The sequence below is a fragment of the Setaria italica genome, chromosome III, assembly GCF_000263155.2.
Source record: "Setaria italica strain Yugu1 chromosome III, Setaria_italica_v2.0, whole genome shotgun sequence".
NCBI lineage: Eukaryota > Viridiplantae > Streptophyta > Magnoliopsida > Poales > Poaceae > Setaria > Setaria italica.
Genome location: NC_028452.1, coordinates 43,649,507 through 43,667,524, shown reverse-complemented (window position 1 = coordinate 43,667,524; position 18,018 = coordinate 43,649,507). Strand labels below are relative to the sequence as shown.

Genomic DNA, 18,018 nt, shown 5'->3' with positions numbered 1-18,018 from the left:
TAGTGTTCAAACGCACTACTACCACTTCCCAACCCGAATGCAACGCTTGTAGCGATGGTTGCGTCTCCCTCTAAGAAATGATGTAGTGGAGGGATGAGCAAAATGAGCGCCTCGGCTTCCGTGCGTGGTTGCAAGTATGGGAGGATCGAGTACCTATTGGGAAGAAGGGGTGTAGGTACTTCAAATGTCTCGACATTGATGATGATTTTAAGGTTATTTCATTCATAAACATTTTAAATATATTTTCTATGTACTGGTACCTAGAACTAATCACGAATGAACATGCAGGCTTACGCATTTATTGAATGGATCAACACTAGGCCTTTAGGGGAGGTGGGCATAATCCCAGTGGTGCTAGAGACCAAAGCCCAATACTATGGTAGGCTGGAAGCCGCTCGAGACGCGGCACATCTTGCTCGGCTCGAGCAAGAGTGACGCATCCGCCAACAACAGATCCGTTTGAAGGGCAAGGAGGATGAACTGCAGAGGCGGCGTGACCAGTTAGGTGCTCGAGAGGCAGCACTAAAATAGCAGTAGGAAGAATTCAAAGCTTGTCAGGTGCAACTCCTCCAGGAAGAAGAGAGATAGAAGAAGATGAAGAAGTAGGAGGCAAAATTTTCCTCCAAAATAATGAGGAAGGGGAAACTTCCCTGGTTCACCCAGTAGAACATTAGTTGTGATCCATCAATTTACATTACCTAAGGCATTTTATCCTAGGGAAGGTGCTCTTTAGGTTTTTCATATTGGGTGCCTTAGATGCCATTGTACTGTTATTTGTACTGTGATAACATTTCGTCTCCATGCTTCAAGTACTCAAATTCCACAGTATTCCCATTATACTGCTATGCAGCCAATATAATACTCAAATAGTGCTAATCCACTATTGACATGAACCGTCACTGAAAAGCCTACTGGAAAGACCCTAAACGTGAGCCTTCTCAGGTAGATGGGACTCGACACTCAGCTCTACGTCCCTACACCTACAAAGCCTATATCTAACCTTTTTCAGGATGATTGAACACGACAGGGTACTGAACAGTGCATCTCCGTCTCAATACTCCTTATATTGGATCTCCCTCTCCCGTATCCTTCCACACCACTTAGTAAGAGGAAGAACAATGGCATCTACAAGAGGGAGAGGTCGTGGGAGGAGGGGAAGAGGAGGGGATGCGCCTATTCCCACCATCAGTTGGCCAGGTTCTTTTGGCCCAACTGAGTATGAGGCACCCCTCGACGACTTCCCTCTGTATGACAAGGCTAACTACGCCCCTCCAAACTGCCTTAGGCCTTATGACGACCACCATGATGCATGGCCAATATGTCACCATGGCGTGGCTTGTGTCATGCAACTATTTGATGGCTACGGTGATGGAAGCCGGCGTTTCTTTTGATGCTCGTATGGCTTGGTCAATCATGTTATTACTTCCTTACTCTTGCTAAGCTTTTCGTGCTACAAACTAACATCACGTTCAGTCTTATCTCGATGAAGGAAATAGCCGCTATGCGAAGTGGGTCGATCCTCCACTTCCTGAGCCAACCCAAAAATACATCCACTACCTCAAGTGCAAGATATTTGACCTCGAGCGTAAGGTCAAGAACCTTCAATCCGAAGTTGATGCAAATTCTTGGGCGGTTAACATTGCAAGTGACTTGATTTGTACTGATTCATGGTGCAAGTGCCCCTACCACCACAACAAGGATCACCCCACATCTCCACCTTGCTTTGAGGGTGTTGGCTACTATGATGCTAGGCCCTCTCACTCTCCCAAAGCCAGTTCTACTAGAAAGTAGAGATGGCTCTATCCCCGTTCTATTTCAATTACCTAATGTATGCTAGGTTTAGCAATGGCACATGTTTAGGATAGCATCCGTGCCACACATGCCACTGCAATCTATAATTAATTGTTCACTTTAGAGTCATTGGTGTTCGTATGTTGTGCACGAATTTTGTTTTTATCTATTGTAATTTCGCTGAAAACAGCTATGTATCTAATGGCCGGAGTTAATTCATTTTCAATTATTTCCTCCAAGCACTCTACCTCTCTCAAATTAGGAAGTTTCATAGCACTCTACCTCTCTCAAATTAGGAAGTTTCATATTGCAACCAATAGTGACATATTCGAATATTTAGTGCTTCCAATGTAACTTCATATTTTTTTTACTCGAAGAAAAAATTACACGAAAATAAAATAATAAAAAAAAATCTCCAACTTATAGCCGGTTGAAACGGCTACTGTTTCAACCGGCTATAGCTGGCTCCACCCAATGCAATCGACGGTTGGAGCGGAGGCGGTAGCTACCACCCTTTCAAATGGCGGTATTCGGCTACCGCCGTTTCAAATGGCGGTAGCTACCCCCTCCGCTCCAACTAGCCACTACTAGAGAAAACGCATCTACTACTGGTTGGGAACCCCTCTCCAGTACCGGTTGTGCAACCGGTACTAACAATTCGGTACTAGAGGGGGCTCCTTTAGTATCGGTTGAGATAACCAGTACTAAATGTATTGAAAAATTAAAAAAACAAATCCCCACCCGCACCCCGCGCCCCCTCCCCCACCGCCCGCCCCCGCTGCCGGCCCCCGCAGCCCCTCCACCCCCACCCTCCGCCCGCCCCGCCGTCGCCACCCTCCATACGATGATACAGTGGACAGATGAGTTAACGGCGTGAAGCCGTGTTGGTAAGACCAGCTTGACCGGCGCGAGACGTACGTACGCGAGGCCAACAGGGGCCAGGGGCTATTGAATCAAATCAAGAGTACGTACTGTATATGCAAGAGCAAAAGGAGTCCTGGGTCTGTCCAGTCGGTAAACACATGTTTCGTCAACTGTCAAGTTGTGATACTTTTGTGTTGGCTACCTTTTTTTTCTTGATAAATATCACATTTGAAGCCTCCTTTTGGATTTCATTCATTCTCAAAATAAGGGCTATATATTAGAATGAAAATAATAATCTCCACGTGCTAATTGTGGGCCTGTTGAGCCTGCAAAGGTGACTGTTCTTTTTTGAGACTCCTTTTGGTCACCCATTTTGTGCACCCCTTTTGGTCACCCATTCTCTAGGATAAACTTAAGACTTGGAACTGATTTTGATAATCCATCACTACATTCAGGTTTATCATTACCACTAGTCTTTTCTGAAGATGGCGCTGGGGGCTACCGTTGGTGCCGTGCTTTGTGCCACTACATGCCGCATGCACTCTACCAAGTGACTGAAGATGTGCTGCATCAAGTTTGACAACACCTAGGATCCAGCAGGAAACATGTTAGTGTTTGCGCATCATTATGTAGTTGACAACCAAGCTACGTACGAGACGACCTTGAGAAGTAGGTGTTGTGTCATGGTGTCTAGTGCATGCCATGAGCACCATGTGATGCTGTCGTGGCGACGCCCAACATGTGTTTACCGACTGGACAGGCCCAGGACACAATTACGCAGTCTTCAATTGCTTCAGGAATGCATCCATCATGCATGCACAAGCTGATTGGAGAAGAACGGCGTCCTCTCGTCTAGTAGAGCCATCCAGCGTTTTTATAGTTCCGATCGTATTTCACCCGAAACTAAAGGGCTTTTAGTCCTAGGTCAAACGGCCACCACCACAGCCACCGATGATGGGAGCTTTAGTCCCCGTTGGTAATATCAACCGGGACTAAAGAGCCCCCTTTAGTCCTGGTTGGAATCTGGTGGGGCTTTAGTCCCGGTTGAAAATTCCAACCAGGACTTACTAACCGGGACTAAAGTACCAACTGGGACTAAATCTTTAGTTCCGGTTGGTGGTTCCAACCGAGACTAAAAGTCCTTTTAGTCCCAGTTGGATTCTCCAACGGAGACTAAATATTTTCATGCGCCCCCCGCTCTCTCTCTCCACCTTATCTTCTCTCCTCCTCTACCTTTCTCCCTTATCTCGCGCAAGGTAGCTCTCTTTCTCTTCTTCCTTATCTTTTCTCCTCCTCCTCTCCCTTTCTTCCAGGTGGAGCGGTGGGGGCACGAGCAGCACGGGTGGGTGGGCGGGCTAGCGCGGCCTGGCCTCTGGCGGCGACTGTGCCGCCGCTGCGCATCGTCGTCTACTGCCCCTCATAAACCAGAGCTTCGACGTTCGCTTGCTGGCTCGTCGTGGCAGCTAAGCAAATGGCAGGAATGGGCTGGGAGGAGGATCTACCACTTGTAGAGAACTCATCTTCCATTCAACATTTTTTTATCCCAGTTGTCTTTGGACCTGGGACTAAAAGGCCTTTAGTCTCGGGTCAAAAATAAACCACCGATGGCCACCTCTGACGGGCTCTTTAGTCCCGGTTGTAATGGAGGAAATCTGGTGGGACGTTTAGTCCTAGTTGAAAACACCAACCGGCCCTCTTTAGTTTCGGTTGGAATTACCAACCTGGACTAAATGTTTAGTCCCGGTTGGTGGCTCCAACTAGGACTAAAAGGCCCCTTTTAGTCCCGGTTGTATCCTCCAAGCGGGACTAAATATTTTCACGCCACCCTTTCTCTTCACCTTATCTTGTCTCTTCCTGTCCCTTTCTCCCTTATCTCACGCAAGTAGCGCTCTTTCTCTTCTTCCTTATCTTCTCTCCTCCTCCTCTCCCTTTCTTTCGGGCGGAGCGACGGGGGCATGAGTGGCGCGGGCGGGTGGGCGGGCTGGTGCGCCGGCATGGCCCGACCTCCGGCAGGCGGCCAGCACGGGCGTGCGGGCGATGCGGGCGGGCGGCTGGCGCGGGCAGGAGCAGGCAGGACGGCGGGGGTGGCCCATTTTTTTTATATTTTTCTGGAACATTTTTAGTCCCGATTGGTAGTACCAACCAGGACTAAAGTAGGTCTTTAGTATTTTTATAGTACCCGGTGAAATACCATGAACTAAAGAGGGGGCCTTTAGTGTCGAAAAATTAGTTTCGGTTGGATTTTCAAGACCTATGCGTCTCTGCAACTAAGACTAATGCTCACTTTTCCACCAATATCCATGTCCACTGCAAGGTTTAATATGGCCACTTGGCTAAGCACTACGATGACAGCAGTGTTAAAATATCCTTTGTACAGTACTTCGTGTCCTTGCTCGATGCATGCGTTTCTGTTCATCGAATAATGGAAATCCAGCTGCGCATCCAGAGATAACTCCATCGATGCAGTATACCTAGCATTGGTCAAGGTCGTCAGGCTGAATATGGTGTCCACTTTCTCACTGTGCACCTCTTGGTCTCTCTATCAACTTACATTTAATTTGCTAAATAAATAGGGGAAAATAGTACGTAGTACAAAACACTGTACCCAGCTAGTAGCTACTCGATCAATGTATCCATCATCTTGTTAATTATTCCTCGTTGCCATCAGAGCTCTTCGATCCATTTCGCCTGCATGCTTTGTCTTGCAAAATTTTGCCGGCGATTGTGCCGCCGCCGCGCATCGTCTACTGCCCCTCAGAAACTAGAGCTTCGTCGTGGCAGCTGAGCAAACGGCAGGAATCGGCCGGGAGGGGGAGCTGCTGAGCTCACCTTCCATCCAACTTTTTTTTCCCAGTTATTTTTAGATGAGGGACTAAAGGCCTTTAGTCCCAGGTCAAAAATAAACCACCGACAACATCCTTTAATCCCGGTTTTAATGGAGGAAATCTGGTGGGGCGTTTAGTTTTGGTTGAAAACACCAGTTCCCTTTAGTCCCGGTTGAAATTAACAACCATAACTAAAAGGTCCATTTTAGTCCGATCCAACCGGGACTAAATATTTTCATGTGGCCCCCTCTTTCTCTCCACCTTATATTCTCTCCTACTCTCCCTTTCTCCCTTATCTCTCGCAGCAATGCTCTTTCTCTTCTCCTTATCTTCTCTCCTCCTCCTCTCCCTTTCTTTCAGCGGAGTGACGAGGGGCACGAGCTGCGCGTGTGGGGACAGCCGACGCGGGCGAGCTGGCGTGGGTGGGAGCACGCAGGACGGGGAGGGTGGCCCATTTTTTTATTTTTTTAAGCTTTTTTAGTCCCGATCGGTAGTACCAACCACTGAAGGAGGTTTTAGTCTCGAGTGAAATACCTGGAACTAAAGAGGGAGGCCTTTAGTCTCGAAAAATTAGTCTCGATTGGATTTTCGAGACCTATGCGCGTCTCATCAATCAGGACTCCACTGCAAGGTTTAATAAGGCCACATGGCTAAGCACTGTGATGACAGCGGCGTTAAAATATGATATGGCCACATGGCGAAGCACTGTGATGATAGCGGCGTTAAAATATAATATGGCCACATGGCTAAGCACTGTGATGTGTGATGACAGCGGCGTTAAAATATCCTTTGTATAGTACTTCGTGTCCTTGTCGATGCATGCATTTCTGTTCATCGAATAATAATGGAAATCCAGCTGTGCATCCAGAGATAAATCCTAGGTTAAAGTTTAGTACGTGTCACATCGAATATTTGGAGGTTAATTAGGAGGATTAAATATGAGTTAATTATAAAACTAATTACACAGATGAAGGCTAAATGGCAAGATGAATCTATTAAGCCTAATTAATCCATCATTAGCAAATAGTTACTATAGCAGCACATTGTCAAATTATGAACTAATTAGGTTTAATAGATTCATCTCGCCGTTTAGTAAATAGTCTATATATAATATTTCTAATTAATATCAAAATATTTGATGTGACAGGAACTAAAGTTTAGGCTAGATCCAAACACCCTAAGTATACCTAGCATTGGTCAAGGTCGTCTGGCTGAATATGGTGTCCGCTTTCTCACTGTGCACCTCTTGGTCTCTCTATCAACTTACATTTAATTTGCTAAATTAACAGGGGAAAATAGTACGTAGTACAAAACACTGTACCCAGTAGCTACTCGATCACTGTATCCATCATCTTGTTAATTATTCGTCGTTGCCATCAGAGCTCTTCGATCCATTTCGGCCGCCGCCGCCCATCGTCTACTGCCCCTCAGAAACCAGAGCTTCGACCTTCGCTTGCTGGCTCGTTGTGGCAGCTGAGCAAACGGCAGGAATCAGCCGAGAGGAGCTGGTATCCAACATATTTTTTCCCGTTTGTCTTTAGATCCGGATCTAAAAGGCCTTTAATCTCAGATTAAAAATGAATCACTGGTGGCTACCTTCGATGGGCTCTTTAATCCCAGTTGGTAATATCAACCGAGACTAAAGAGCAACATCCTTTAGTCCCGATTGTAATGGAGGAAATTTGGTGGGACGTTTAGTCCTAGTTAAAAACACCAACCGGGACTGAATGCTCCTCCGTTAGTCCCGGTTGGAATTACCAAATAGGACTAAATTTTTAGTCCGGTTGGTAGTTCCAACCGGGACTAAAAGGCTCTTTTAGTCCTGGTTGGATCCTCCAACCATGTCTAAATATTTTCACGCAGGCCCCTCCCTACTCTCTCTCTCCACCTTATCTTCTCTCCGCCTTTCCCTTTCTCGCTTATCTCGCGCAGGCAACACTCTTTCTCTTCTTCCTTATCTTTTCTCTTCCTCTCCCTTTCTTCCACGCGGTGCGGGAGGGCGGGCTGGCACGCCGGCGCGGCACGGGCTTCGGCGGGCGGCCGGTGAGGGCGAGCTGGCACGGGTGGGAGCAGGCAGGAGAGCGGGAGTGGCTCATTTTTTATTTTTTTGAACATTTTTAGTACCAACCGGGACTAAAGGAGATCTTTAGTCCTGGGTGTAATACCCAGGACTAAATAGGGGGACTTTAGTCTCGAAAAATTAGTCTTGGTTGGATTTTCGAGACCTATGCGTCTCTTCAATCAGAACTAATGCTCACTTTTTCAAAGTATCCATATCCACTGCAAGGTTTAATATGGCCACATGGCTAAGCACTGTGATGACAGCGGCGTTAAAATATCCTATGTATAGTACTTCATGTTATTGCTCGATGCATGCATTTCTGTTCACCGAATAATGGAAATCCAGCTGCGCATCCAGAGATAACTCCATCGATGTAGTATACCTACATTGGTCAAGGTCGTCAGGCTGAATATGGTGTCCACTTTCTCACTGTGCACCTCTTGGTCTCTCTATCAACTTACGTTTAGGGGATGTTTGTTTCCTCGAGCTAAAGTTTAGTCCATGTCACGTCGAATATTCAGAGGCTAATTAGGAGAACTAAACATAAATTAATTATAAAACTAATTGCACAGATGGAGGCTAAACGGCGAGACGAATCTATTAGACCTCATTAATCCATCATTAGCAAATGATTATTGTAACAACACATTGTCAAATCATGAACTAATTAGACTTAATAGATTCGTCTCGCCATTTAGCCTCCATCTGTGTAATGAGTTTTGTAAATAGTCTATGTTTAATACTTCTAATTAGTATCTAAACATTCGATGTGATAGGGGCTAAAAATAAGCAAAGGAAACCAAACGCCCCTTTAATTTGCTAATAAATAAACGGGGAAAATGCGTAACTATACCCAGCTAGTAACTACTCGATCACTGTATTAATCATCTTGTTAATTATTCCTCGTTGCCATCAGAGCTCTTCGATCCGTTTCGCCTGCCATGCTTTGTCTTGCAAAATGTTTACTACTAGGATTGGAAATCCCCCCTTAGTACCAGTTTCACAATCGGTATTATTAGTTCAGTATTAAAGGGTCTGTAGTACTAGTTGAAATAATCGGTACTGAAGGGGTATTAAAAAAATAAAAAAAATTGAAATCCACCCGCTGGCCCCACCCTCACCGGCCCCCGTCCCCCAGCCTTCCGCCCTCCGCTCCCGCGGGCCGCTCCCGCCACCCACTGTCGCGGCTGCTGCCTCACCTCGCCCCAAGCGGAGGGGGAAGGGGAGGGGAGGTGGAGGAGGAGAGGATGAGGGTGCCAAGAGAGAGAGGATAGAGATAGGGAGACGGGGGTGGGTGGACGGATGGATAAAGGAGGCATGGGGAGACCGGGGAAGGCGGATGGATGGATTAGGGAGGCGGGAGACCGGGGCAGGCGGACGGATGGAAAGGGGGAGAGTTCTTTAGTACTGTGTGGGAGTTCCCACTCAGTATTAAAGGGGGTCACGGGGAACTATACGTTAGTATTGGGCCAAAATACAACCGGTACTGAGCCTCGGGATGAATGCTCAGTTTTTCAGTAGTGGTTGCCGGTGACTGCTGCCGCCGCGCATCATCTACTGCCCCTCAAAAACTAGAGCTTCGACCTTCGCTTGCTGGCTCGTTGCGGCAGCTAAGCAAACGGCAGGAATCGGCCCAGAGGAGGAGCTACCACCGGTAGACAACTCACCTTCCATCCAACGTTTTTTTCCGGTTATCTTTGGACCCGAGACTAAAAGACCTTTAGTCCCATGTCAGAAATGAATCATTGTCGGCCACCGCCGACAAGCTCTTTAGTCCGGAGGTAATATCAACTGGGACTAAAGAGCCCCTTTAGTCCTGGTTGTAATGGAAGGAATCCGGTGGGCATTTAGTTCTGGTTGAAAACACTAACCGAAACTAACGGCCCAACCAGGACCTTTTCACGCGCCCTTCTGTCTCTCTCCATCTTATTTCCTCCTCTCCCTTTCTTATCTTGCGCACGCAGTTGGCAGCGCTAACTCTTCTTCCTCCTCCTCTCCCTCATCCTCCCCCTGCCAGCGCTAACTCTTCTTCCTCCTCCTCTCCCTCATCCTCCCCTTCCTTTCTTCCAGGCGGGCGGGCAGGCAGCTCCGGCGTGGGGCGAGCTGGCGCGGGCGCGGGCAAGCGGCGTGCGGCCGGCGTGGGTGGCCTATTTGTTTATTTTTTTGGAACTGGTTAGTTTACGGTGAATAACCTGGGACTAAAGAGGGGACACTTTTATCCTGAAAAGTTAGTCCCAATTGATTTTTCGTGATCTATATCCCTTACCAATCGGGACTAAAAGCACGTTTTCCACCGGTGCACGCTGCCGTCGGTGACCAGGTGACGGTCCTGACCATCGACAACGATGGCATCCGGGGCCTCATCCCGGGGACCATGCTGGCCTTCCTCGAAGCTCGATCGGCTGCAGGAGCTGGACGGCCCGGAGGCGAGGCTGGCGGACTACTTCGGCTACGTCGCCGGGACGAGCACCGGCGGGCTCATCGCGGCGATATGCTCGCCGCGTCGGGAGAGGACACGTGGCGGCGCCCGCTCTTTGCCACCGAGGACATCAATCCCTTCTACCTCGAGCACGGCCCACGCATCTTCGCTCAGAAGTGGAGCAGCCTCGCTGGCATCCCTGTGGCTTGGGGACCCAGTACGACGGCGAGTACCTTCGTGCGGTGACTAGGGATGTGGTTGGGGAGACGAAGGTGCGTGACACGCTCACCAATGTCGTCATATCCCCGCATTCGATCGACGTCAAGCTTCTGCAGCCGATCGTCTTCTCAACATACGACGTACGTGTAGCTTATTATATTTTGACATATCACAGATGCTTCATTTCATACAGAACTGCATGCTGCCATATCATATTACTGCTAATGATGATTAGAGTCTATCAAGTTGATTGTCGGATACTATTTCTGTATTTTTCTTAAAAATTCTATAATTTGTGTCCTGTTTTTAGCACAACTCTGTTATGCATGCAGGCAGAGATCAAGCCTTCAAAGAATGCACTGCTATCTGATGTCTGCATCGGCACGTCGGCAGCTCCGACCTACCTCCCTGCGCACCATTTCTGGACCCAAGATGCCGACGGAGTAGATCGTGAGTAAAACCTCATCGACGGAGGTGTCGCTGCCAATAATCCAGTACTTACACGGCCACTTGTCCTGACATCGTTCTAGGAAATCAAGTTATCTGCATACGGTCTTGTTAGAGAATTAGCCCTAGCATCGACACACCGCTTTGGGGTCCTCGTGCGGAACCTAGGTATCATGCTTATGATAGCTACCCACATCTTATGTTTAATAAGAAATACGAGCTACATATCTTGACATGAACTCTACCATATAATGCTAAATACAACATTGTAATTAAATTCATCGTAACCGGGCTTATACAAATATTCGATATATATTCTAACGAATACGATCTAAGCATGAGGCCTTGCATCTTGCAGACAATGGTTGCCATGACTATGATCACAGAGGAGATCATCATGGCCAAGGCGCACAACCTTCTTAAGGCGCCGGAGGACGACTGCGGCCGTTTCCTGGTGCTGTCCATTGGCACCGGCTTGAGTTCAGACGAGGGGATGTACACTGCGAAGATTTGCTCGAAGTGGGGCATCCTCGGCTGGCTCCGCAACAGGGGCATGGCTCCCATCATCGACATCTTCATGGCCGCTAGCTCCGACCTCGTTGACATCCATGTTGCAGTCAAGTTCAAGTTGTTTCGCAGCGAGAGGAATTACCTCCGCATCCAGGACAACACGCTCGGCTGCACCGCTGCAGCGATGGACGTGGCGACGCCAGAGAACATGAGGAACTTCGTCAAGATCGGCGAGCGCATGCTAAAGCAGAAAGTCTCTAGGGTCAACGTGGACACCGGGAAGTACGAGGCTGTGCAAGAGGAGAACAGAACCAATGCTGAACCACTCAACGACCTAGCAAAGGAGCTCTCCAAGGAGAGAACGGTGAGGCGGCTGAAGGCTGGACCAGCCAGCGGTGGCGTGGCCCAGTGAGGAGCGCCGGTTGGTCATGTAACGAATCCATCTTGTATTCTTGTTGCGCAATGGTTTGTTTCGAACATTCCGATTTCCAAATAAATTTGTCCTTGTTTGAAAATTCAAAGCTTTGAGCTAAATATTATGATAACTAGAGCAAGTACATTGCTACACATCAGCGGTCTCATGGGTCGTCTCATATGCCACGTAAGATTTTTAATTATTGGAGGAGAGAGAGAGTGAGGAGAGAGAAACATGTCATTGTTTCGTGAAACAACCGCCTCATGAGCTAAATTTTAGGACTATGAGACAACTCATCAACCATTGTACGAGTTGTTGTTGCCATGCAACTCATACTATTTTTTTTATATGCATAAATTGAGGAACTATATAGCTCTACTAGACAACTTATAAGACAATCCATTGTAAAGGTTGTATGTTGACTCGTCTTAAAATTATGTGTTCATGTATGAGACCGCCTATTAGACGATATCAATGTACTTGCCCTAAGTTTTCTAGGAAAATTAATATGCACTAGTTTAGAAATTTTTCACCAACGGTTTATCATCGCCGATTCTGAAGTAGTTGGACGTAGTCGACGTTGGAACTGATAGTAAAAATGTATATCACCGTTATTTCCAATCACAAACTGGCAGTGAAACTAGCGGTAGTAGTTGGTTCGGACCCGAAAATTTTATCCAACTTGATTTTGAAGCCAAGACCTCGCGTCTACACATATTTTTAACCACCGTCCAATACTGGCCCCCTCTCTCCTGAAAACCCCAATCACCCTCTTAGCCTCTTCCATGCCCAGCCCTCCGTCTCCCCGCCTGGTGGCCTTCCATTCCACCCCTCTGCCGGATTTTTCCCTCCCCCTCCCAGATCTCGCTCGCTTGCTCTCCTTGTTGCCTCTCCCTTCCCCCCTCCGCTCGACATCACTTGCATGGAGCCGCTTATGGAAGCAGTGAGGAGTGGCGGTAGGGCAAGGAGCGGTGGTGGCCCGTGGGGACGGAGGCGGAGGAGCACGGCGTGCGCTGGATCTAGTGGTAGTGGCTTTTCTTCGGCGTGAATCAGGTGAGGGGGGAGATGGATCCGGTGATGTTCAAGTACTTGTACATTCTCCTCTCTCTCTCATGGCGCGCAGCAATGGGCCATGGTGCCCTCGGTGACATGCGGCTGCAACGATGCAGATGTGGCATTAGTGGCGAGCGGATGTTTGCAGTGTTTTTTTTCTTTTTTTGTTTGTGGCACTGAGCATCATTGTCAAGTGGGAGTCCAGAAATCTTACCTGTGGGCATCACCAATGACCCAAATCCGCTACGGCCCAAATCCAGCGGTGATGGATGTTTTGGGACTGACGGTGACCCCTCCTGTAGTATTGATGCATCTGCAAAAAATATGTATATATGATGATGCTGTTTCCCTAGATGTTCTATTTATATAGAAAAATCTCCGTATGTTATTTTTTTTCTAATTCGATGATGTGTACTACGCCTTCAAACACAATGTTGGAACCAAACTTTTTATGGCTTCATATGGTAAGATCCGTCTCTGTGCTAAGATCTTGCAAGATTACTCATCTCGTGTTGTGGAATTTATGTTCATCATACGGCGGAGGACAGAAGATGGAGCTGCCAGGTGGTGGGTTGTCAACTCGTCACTGAAAACCTTGGAGCAGATGAGTTCAAAGAGCGTGCAGCAGTGGAAGGGCCTGCATGTTATTGATGAATGATGAAGCCGAGTGTCGTCGATTGGCAGGTGCGGTCGTACGTGTGGCTCAGACCCAAGACGGAGTAATGAGATGGTGAGGTCAGGGTCCCAGCTTGACGGGCGCGACACACGAGGTCAACCGAAGTGAAGAGCAAGCGTGAGGTCGTAAGTAATTCTCAAACAGGCAGCCGGCTGTTGGCTGGTCAGTTGGCTGGTCAGTTCAGACTTTCGGAATTAAGCTATTGGATAAGCTTTGCAGAATATGGCCGTTGTAAAGGATAAAAAAAAGGGACCAATTGTTCAATGCGCTTGCACGTTTGATTCCTTTGCTTATTTTTAGCACCTGTCACATCAAATATTTATATACTAATTAGGAGTGTTAAATGTAGACTATTTACAAAACCTATTACATAGATGGAGGCGGAATCTATTAAGCCTAATTAGTCCATAATTTGACAATGTGCTGCTACAGTAACCATTTGCTAATGATGGATTAATTAGGCTTAATAGATTTGTCTTGCCGTTTAGCCTCCATCTGTGCAATTAGTTTTATAATTAACTCATGTTTAGGTCTCCTAATTAGCCTTCGAATATTCAATGTGATATGAACTAAACTTCAGCTCGAGAAATCAAACGCCCCCTTAAACTATTCTCATTTGATATGGGAGTGCATGAAGTTGACTTCACATCTCCCACACAGTACCGAAAAAATAACAACAACTTGTACCATGTATGTTGGAAGCCGCTTACGCGAGCACCACATCTTCACCTTGTGAGGTAAGTGGACCGCAAGTGGATGGCAACCTAGGGTATGTGTCGGACTAGGGCCGGCGACAGTTTGTAGTGGCAAGGCCCTTGTGCTTGGGCTGGGAAGCAGCCGGAGGGCCGAGGACCAATGCAAGTCAGGACGAGTGCAGAGCGAAGAGGGACATAATTTGATGCACCCTTCCCGGATGCAACTTAGTACGTAAAAATGGTCCAAAAAAGGTTTGTAATGGTACCGATCCATTTATAAGCTATTTTGAAGTTTTAACAATCTAAAAAATTACTTTTATTTGTGTTCTTGGTCCACGCAAAAATTATATATAGTTCTGAAAGAGAACTTTGACATGCAATTGCACAAGAAGATAAATTTGTCCGATGGTGCTATGCACTTGAATTTAATCACTTCTTATTCACAAATTGGCACCCTTTGTCAATTAAGAGAAGGGGGGAGCGAGAGGAATTAAGATAGGTGGGGCCAGGGCAAAATTGTCTTTTTCCACCTCAATTATCAACACATTGACGGAAATGGCAACAAAATTGCATTGAAGGGATGGAACAAAATTTCTATGGCACTGAAGGAATTTTCAAAACTTTCATGGCACTGAAGGAGAAGGCAAGAATTTCTATGGTACCGAGGGAATTGACTTTTGAACGAAGGACAGCCTCGTCACACTAATAGATGTTAATGGCAAGGGAATGGCAATGCTAGCCAGGCACTGGACCTGCAGTCACCTTGACATATATATTTATCGATGATGTGATGAGCTGAGAGCGGTGTCGCCCTCAGCTCACCTCCATCTCCATAGGTTCCAAGTTAAAAATCCTTTGTAGTATTAGGTTGCAATACCCTTGTTGAGTTTGTTTATCAATTAGATGCATTTCTAATCATCAAATCCATATACAAAGTTAGAGACAGTTCCATGAATGTTCTTTATTTATTTGGGTCCATACCTTTGTAGATAATGCTAGTCCATCTGCTAGATATGAGGTTGCACAAGCTGTTCGAAGGACGGCCTCCTCACAACGATGTCAACTGCAAAGGTTTAATGGCCATTTGAGGTGGTATAGCATTAATTGCAACATTTAGTTTTGCCCTGCCATTTTATCAGGCCACCAGTTTTTAGTACTGTTGATCAAGGTTACCTCTGAATATAATCTCCACTTGCTAATTTGTGGGCCAGTTGAGCCTGCCAATCGATTGGTAGGTGAGTGTTATTTTTTTGAGACTCATTGTGCACCCCAAGGTCATTCTTATCGGAATATATAGTGGTAGGTGAGAAGACTTGACCCGGCCCTTTTGGTCATTCTCTATCCACCTTGACTTGCAAAAGAAAGTGGAAAACTGAGGTCTACAAAACACAACCGGATCTGCCCCAACTTACGACCGTAACTATTTGGGCCACAGTGTACTCCATCTCCATACTCCTCGACGCCAGCCATCATCTCTATTTGCTCGATGTTTTCACTTCGTAGTTGCGGTCGACAACTGTGCCGCGCATCCTCTAGTGTCCTTCTCCTTCATCGACCAGTGCTTGTTTCCTCGTCGTGGCAGCAGAACAAACGGGAGGAACCGGCGGCCGGGAGGAGGAGCTACTCACCCCGGCATCCTTTCTTCCACCACAAATGCAGCAGCGGGGCGTGCGATGCCGTCGGCGACCGAGTAACGGTCCTCACCATCGACGGCGGCGGCATCCGGGGCCTTATCCCGGGCACCGTGCTCGCCTACCTCGAGGAGCAGCTGCAGGAGCTGGACGGGCCGGAGGCGAGGCTGGCAGACTACTTCGACTACATCGCCGGGACGAGCACCGGCGGGCTCATCACGGCGATGCTCGCCGCGCCGGCAGACGGCAGTAGGCGCCCGCTCTTCGCCGCCGAAGGTATCAACCCCTTCTACCTCGAGCACGGCCCGCGCATCTTCCCTCGGAAGTGGAGCATCGCCGCGGCGTCGGGACCCAAGCACGACGGCAAGTACCTTCGCGCGGTGACTCGTAGAGTGCTCGGCGAGACGAGGGTGCGCGACACTGTCACGGATGTCATCATCCCCACCTTCGACGTCAAGCTGGTGCAGCCCATCATCTTCTCCAAATGTGACGTACGTTCCTGCCATGACAAGAATTCAGACAGTTTTTAATTCGTAGTCACCGATCTATGATATCGACCGACGGTTATTATATTTTGGAGATGTCACAGATGCTTTCCTGTAGAACTGCATGCTGACATTGATTAGAGTCTGTCGAATTGATTGTCGGATATTTATATTTGTTCTAAAACTTTTAGGATTCGTAGCTTTTCTTAGCACATCTCAAGAGATTCGCAATCAGTATTATACGTCGTGCGCGGCAACCAGTAGAGATGATGCCTCTTGGTGTGTTGTGCAGGCAGAAAAGACACCTGAGAAGAATGCACTGCTATCAGATGTATGCATCGGCACGGCGGCGGCTCCGACCTACCTCCCCGCGCACCACTTCCGGACCAAAGGTGCTGACGGAAGGGATCACGACTACAATCTCATCGATGGCGGCGTCGCTGCCAATAATCCTGTACGTAGACACAGCTGCTTTTACGACATCCTATACTACCTATAATCCAAGACATCGGTGTAGCAAAAGAAATATACCTATAAAAATTAAAACGACCTACAATTTGAAATGGATGGAACGACTTACAATGATCTAAGCCAAACTTGAATCCTTGCACCTTGCAGACAATGGTTGCCATGTCGATAATCACAGAGGAGATCATGGCCAAGGCCAAGGAAAAGGATTCGAAGGCGGTCAGGCTGCTCAAGCCGTCATCGGAGGATGAATGCGGCCGGTTCCTGGTGCTATCCATCGGCACCGGCTTGAGGTCCAACGAGGAACAATACACTGCGAAAGTGTGTTCCAAGTGGGGCATCATCGGGTGGCTGCGCAAGAGGGGTATGGCGCCCATCATTGACATCTTCATGGCCGCTAGCTCGGACCTAGTCGACATCCACGTCTCCGTCAAGTTCAAGTTGTTCGGCTGCGAGAGTAACTACCTCCGCATCCAGAACAACACCCTCTGCAGCGCCACTGCAGCGGTGGACGTGGCGACGCCGGAGAACATGAAGAAGCTCATCGAGATCGGCAAGCGCATGCTAGATCAGCGAGTGACGAGGGTCAACGTGAAGACCGGGAAGTACGAGGATGTGCCAGGGGACAACAGGACCAATGCTCAAGCCCTTGAAGACCTGGCGAAGGAGCTGTCCAAGGAGAGAACGGCGAAGCGACTGAAAGCTGGGCAAGCCAGTGGCGGCGTGGCACGGTGAGGAGCACCGGTTCGTCATAGAATTAATCCGTCTTGTACGTAGCACAGGTTGTTTCAAATATTACAAATAAATTTGTTTTTTCCGTTGTTCGAACAAATTTGAGCTTATATTAAGACAAGTCTAGCTAAGTGGTCGTTGCCCGTGAAAATATACATCTGTAAAAATGATGCATGACGATGTTGTTTCCCTAGATGTACCATTTATAGAAAATTATCTCTATTTTCTTTAGAAAATAGAATTGTTTCCAGCCACACATCCATAAAATTATCTCTATATGTTATCTTTTCTCTAATTCGGTGATGTAAACTACCACTTAATATGTAACTTTGAAACCAAACTTTTCATGGCTTGATGGTAAGCTTCCTCCGTCTCTATGCCAAAGCTCTTGTAAGATTACTCACTCTCCTGTTCTGGAATTTATGTTCATCAAACAACAGAGAGGACAGAGGACGGACCTGCCATTGACAGATGGGTTACATTGTGGACCTCGAAGCAGATGTGTTAATAGCGTGCAGCGGCGAAAGGACCCGCCATTATATTGACAGACGCGGCCGTGTAGATGTTGCTCCGAGGGAGTAACGCTGGTGGTCGGGGGATCAGCAGCTTGACTTGGCGGGAGACGCGAGGTCAACCGAATTGTTGTCACTGCGTGCTCCACATGCACTGTCGAGGGGTTTGAATCTGGAATGAGGAGTTTGTACGCGGGGCTCGCTCGTGCTCGAC

The 18,018-nt window shown here is 47.7% G+C and overlaps 1 protein-coding gene, 1 long non-coding RNA gene and 1 pseudogene across 2 annotated transcripts; all 3 read left to right on the top strand.

The window, feature by feature from the left end:
• Nucleotides 1-10,018: 10,018 nt before the first annotated feature.
• On the top strand, nt 10,019-11,549 carry LOC101768518 (annotated as a pseudogene).
• A 734-nt stretch (nt 11,550-12,283) lies between these two features.
• On the top strand, nt 12,284-13,574 carry LOC111256642. Its single transcript, XR_002676785.1, has 2 exons — nt 12,284-12,605; nt 13,154-13,574. It is a non-coding gene; the product is annotated as an uncharacterized LOC111256642 (long non-coding RNA).
• A 1,666-nt stretch (nt 13,575-15,240) lies between these two features.
• LOC101756058 (patatin-like protein 1) lies at nt 15,241-17,546 on the top strand. Its single transcript, XM_004962758.4, has 3 exons — nt 15,241-16,098; nt 16,385-16,546; nt 16,711-17,546. Exons 1-3 carry the CDS (start codon nt 15,463-15,465, stop codon nt 17,293-17,295), a joined length of 1,383 nt encoding a protein of 460 aa, XP_004962815.1. The 5' UTR covers nt 15,241-15,462; the 3' UTR covers nt 17,296-17,546.
• Nucleotides 17,547-18,018: the final 472 nt, after the last annotated feature.

Coding starts and splice junctions, on each gene's coding strand:
- LOC101756058 (XM_004962758.4), top strand. CDS start 15,463: ATGTTTTCACTTCGTAGTTGCGGTCGACAACTGTGCCGCGCATCCTCT. Junction 16,099..16,384: donor TCATCTTCTCCAAATGTGAC/GTACGTTCCTGC, acceptor TGTGTTGTGCAG/GCAGAAAAGACACCTGAGAA. Junction 16,547..16,710: donor GCGTCGCTGCCAATAATCCT/GTACGTAGACAC, acceptor TGCACCTTGCAG/ACAATGGTTGCCATGTCGAT.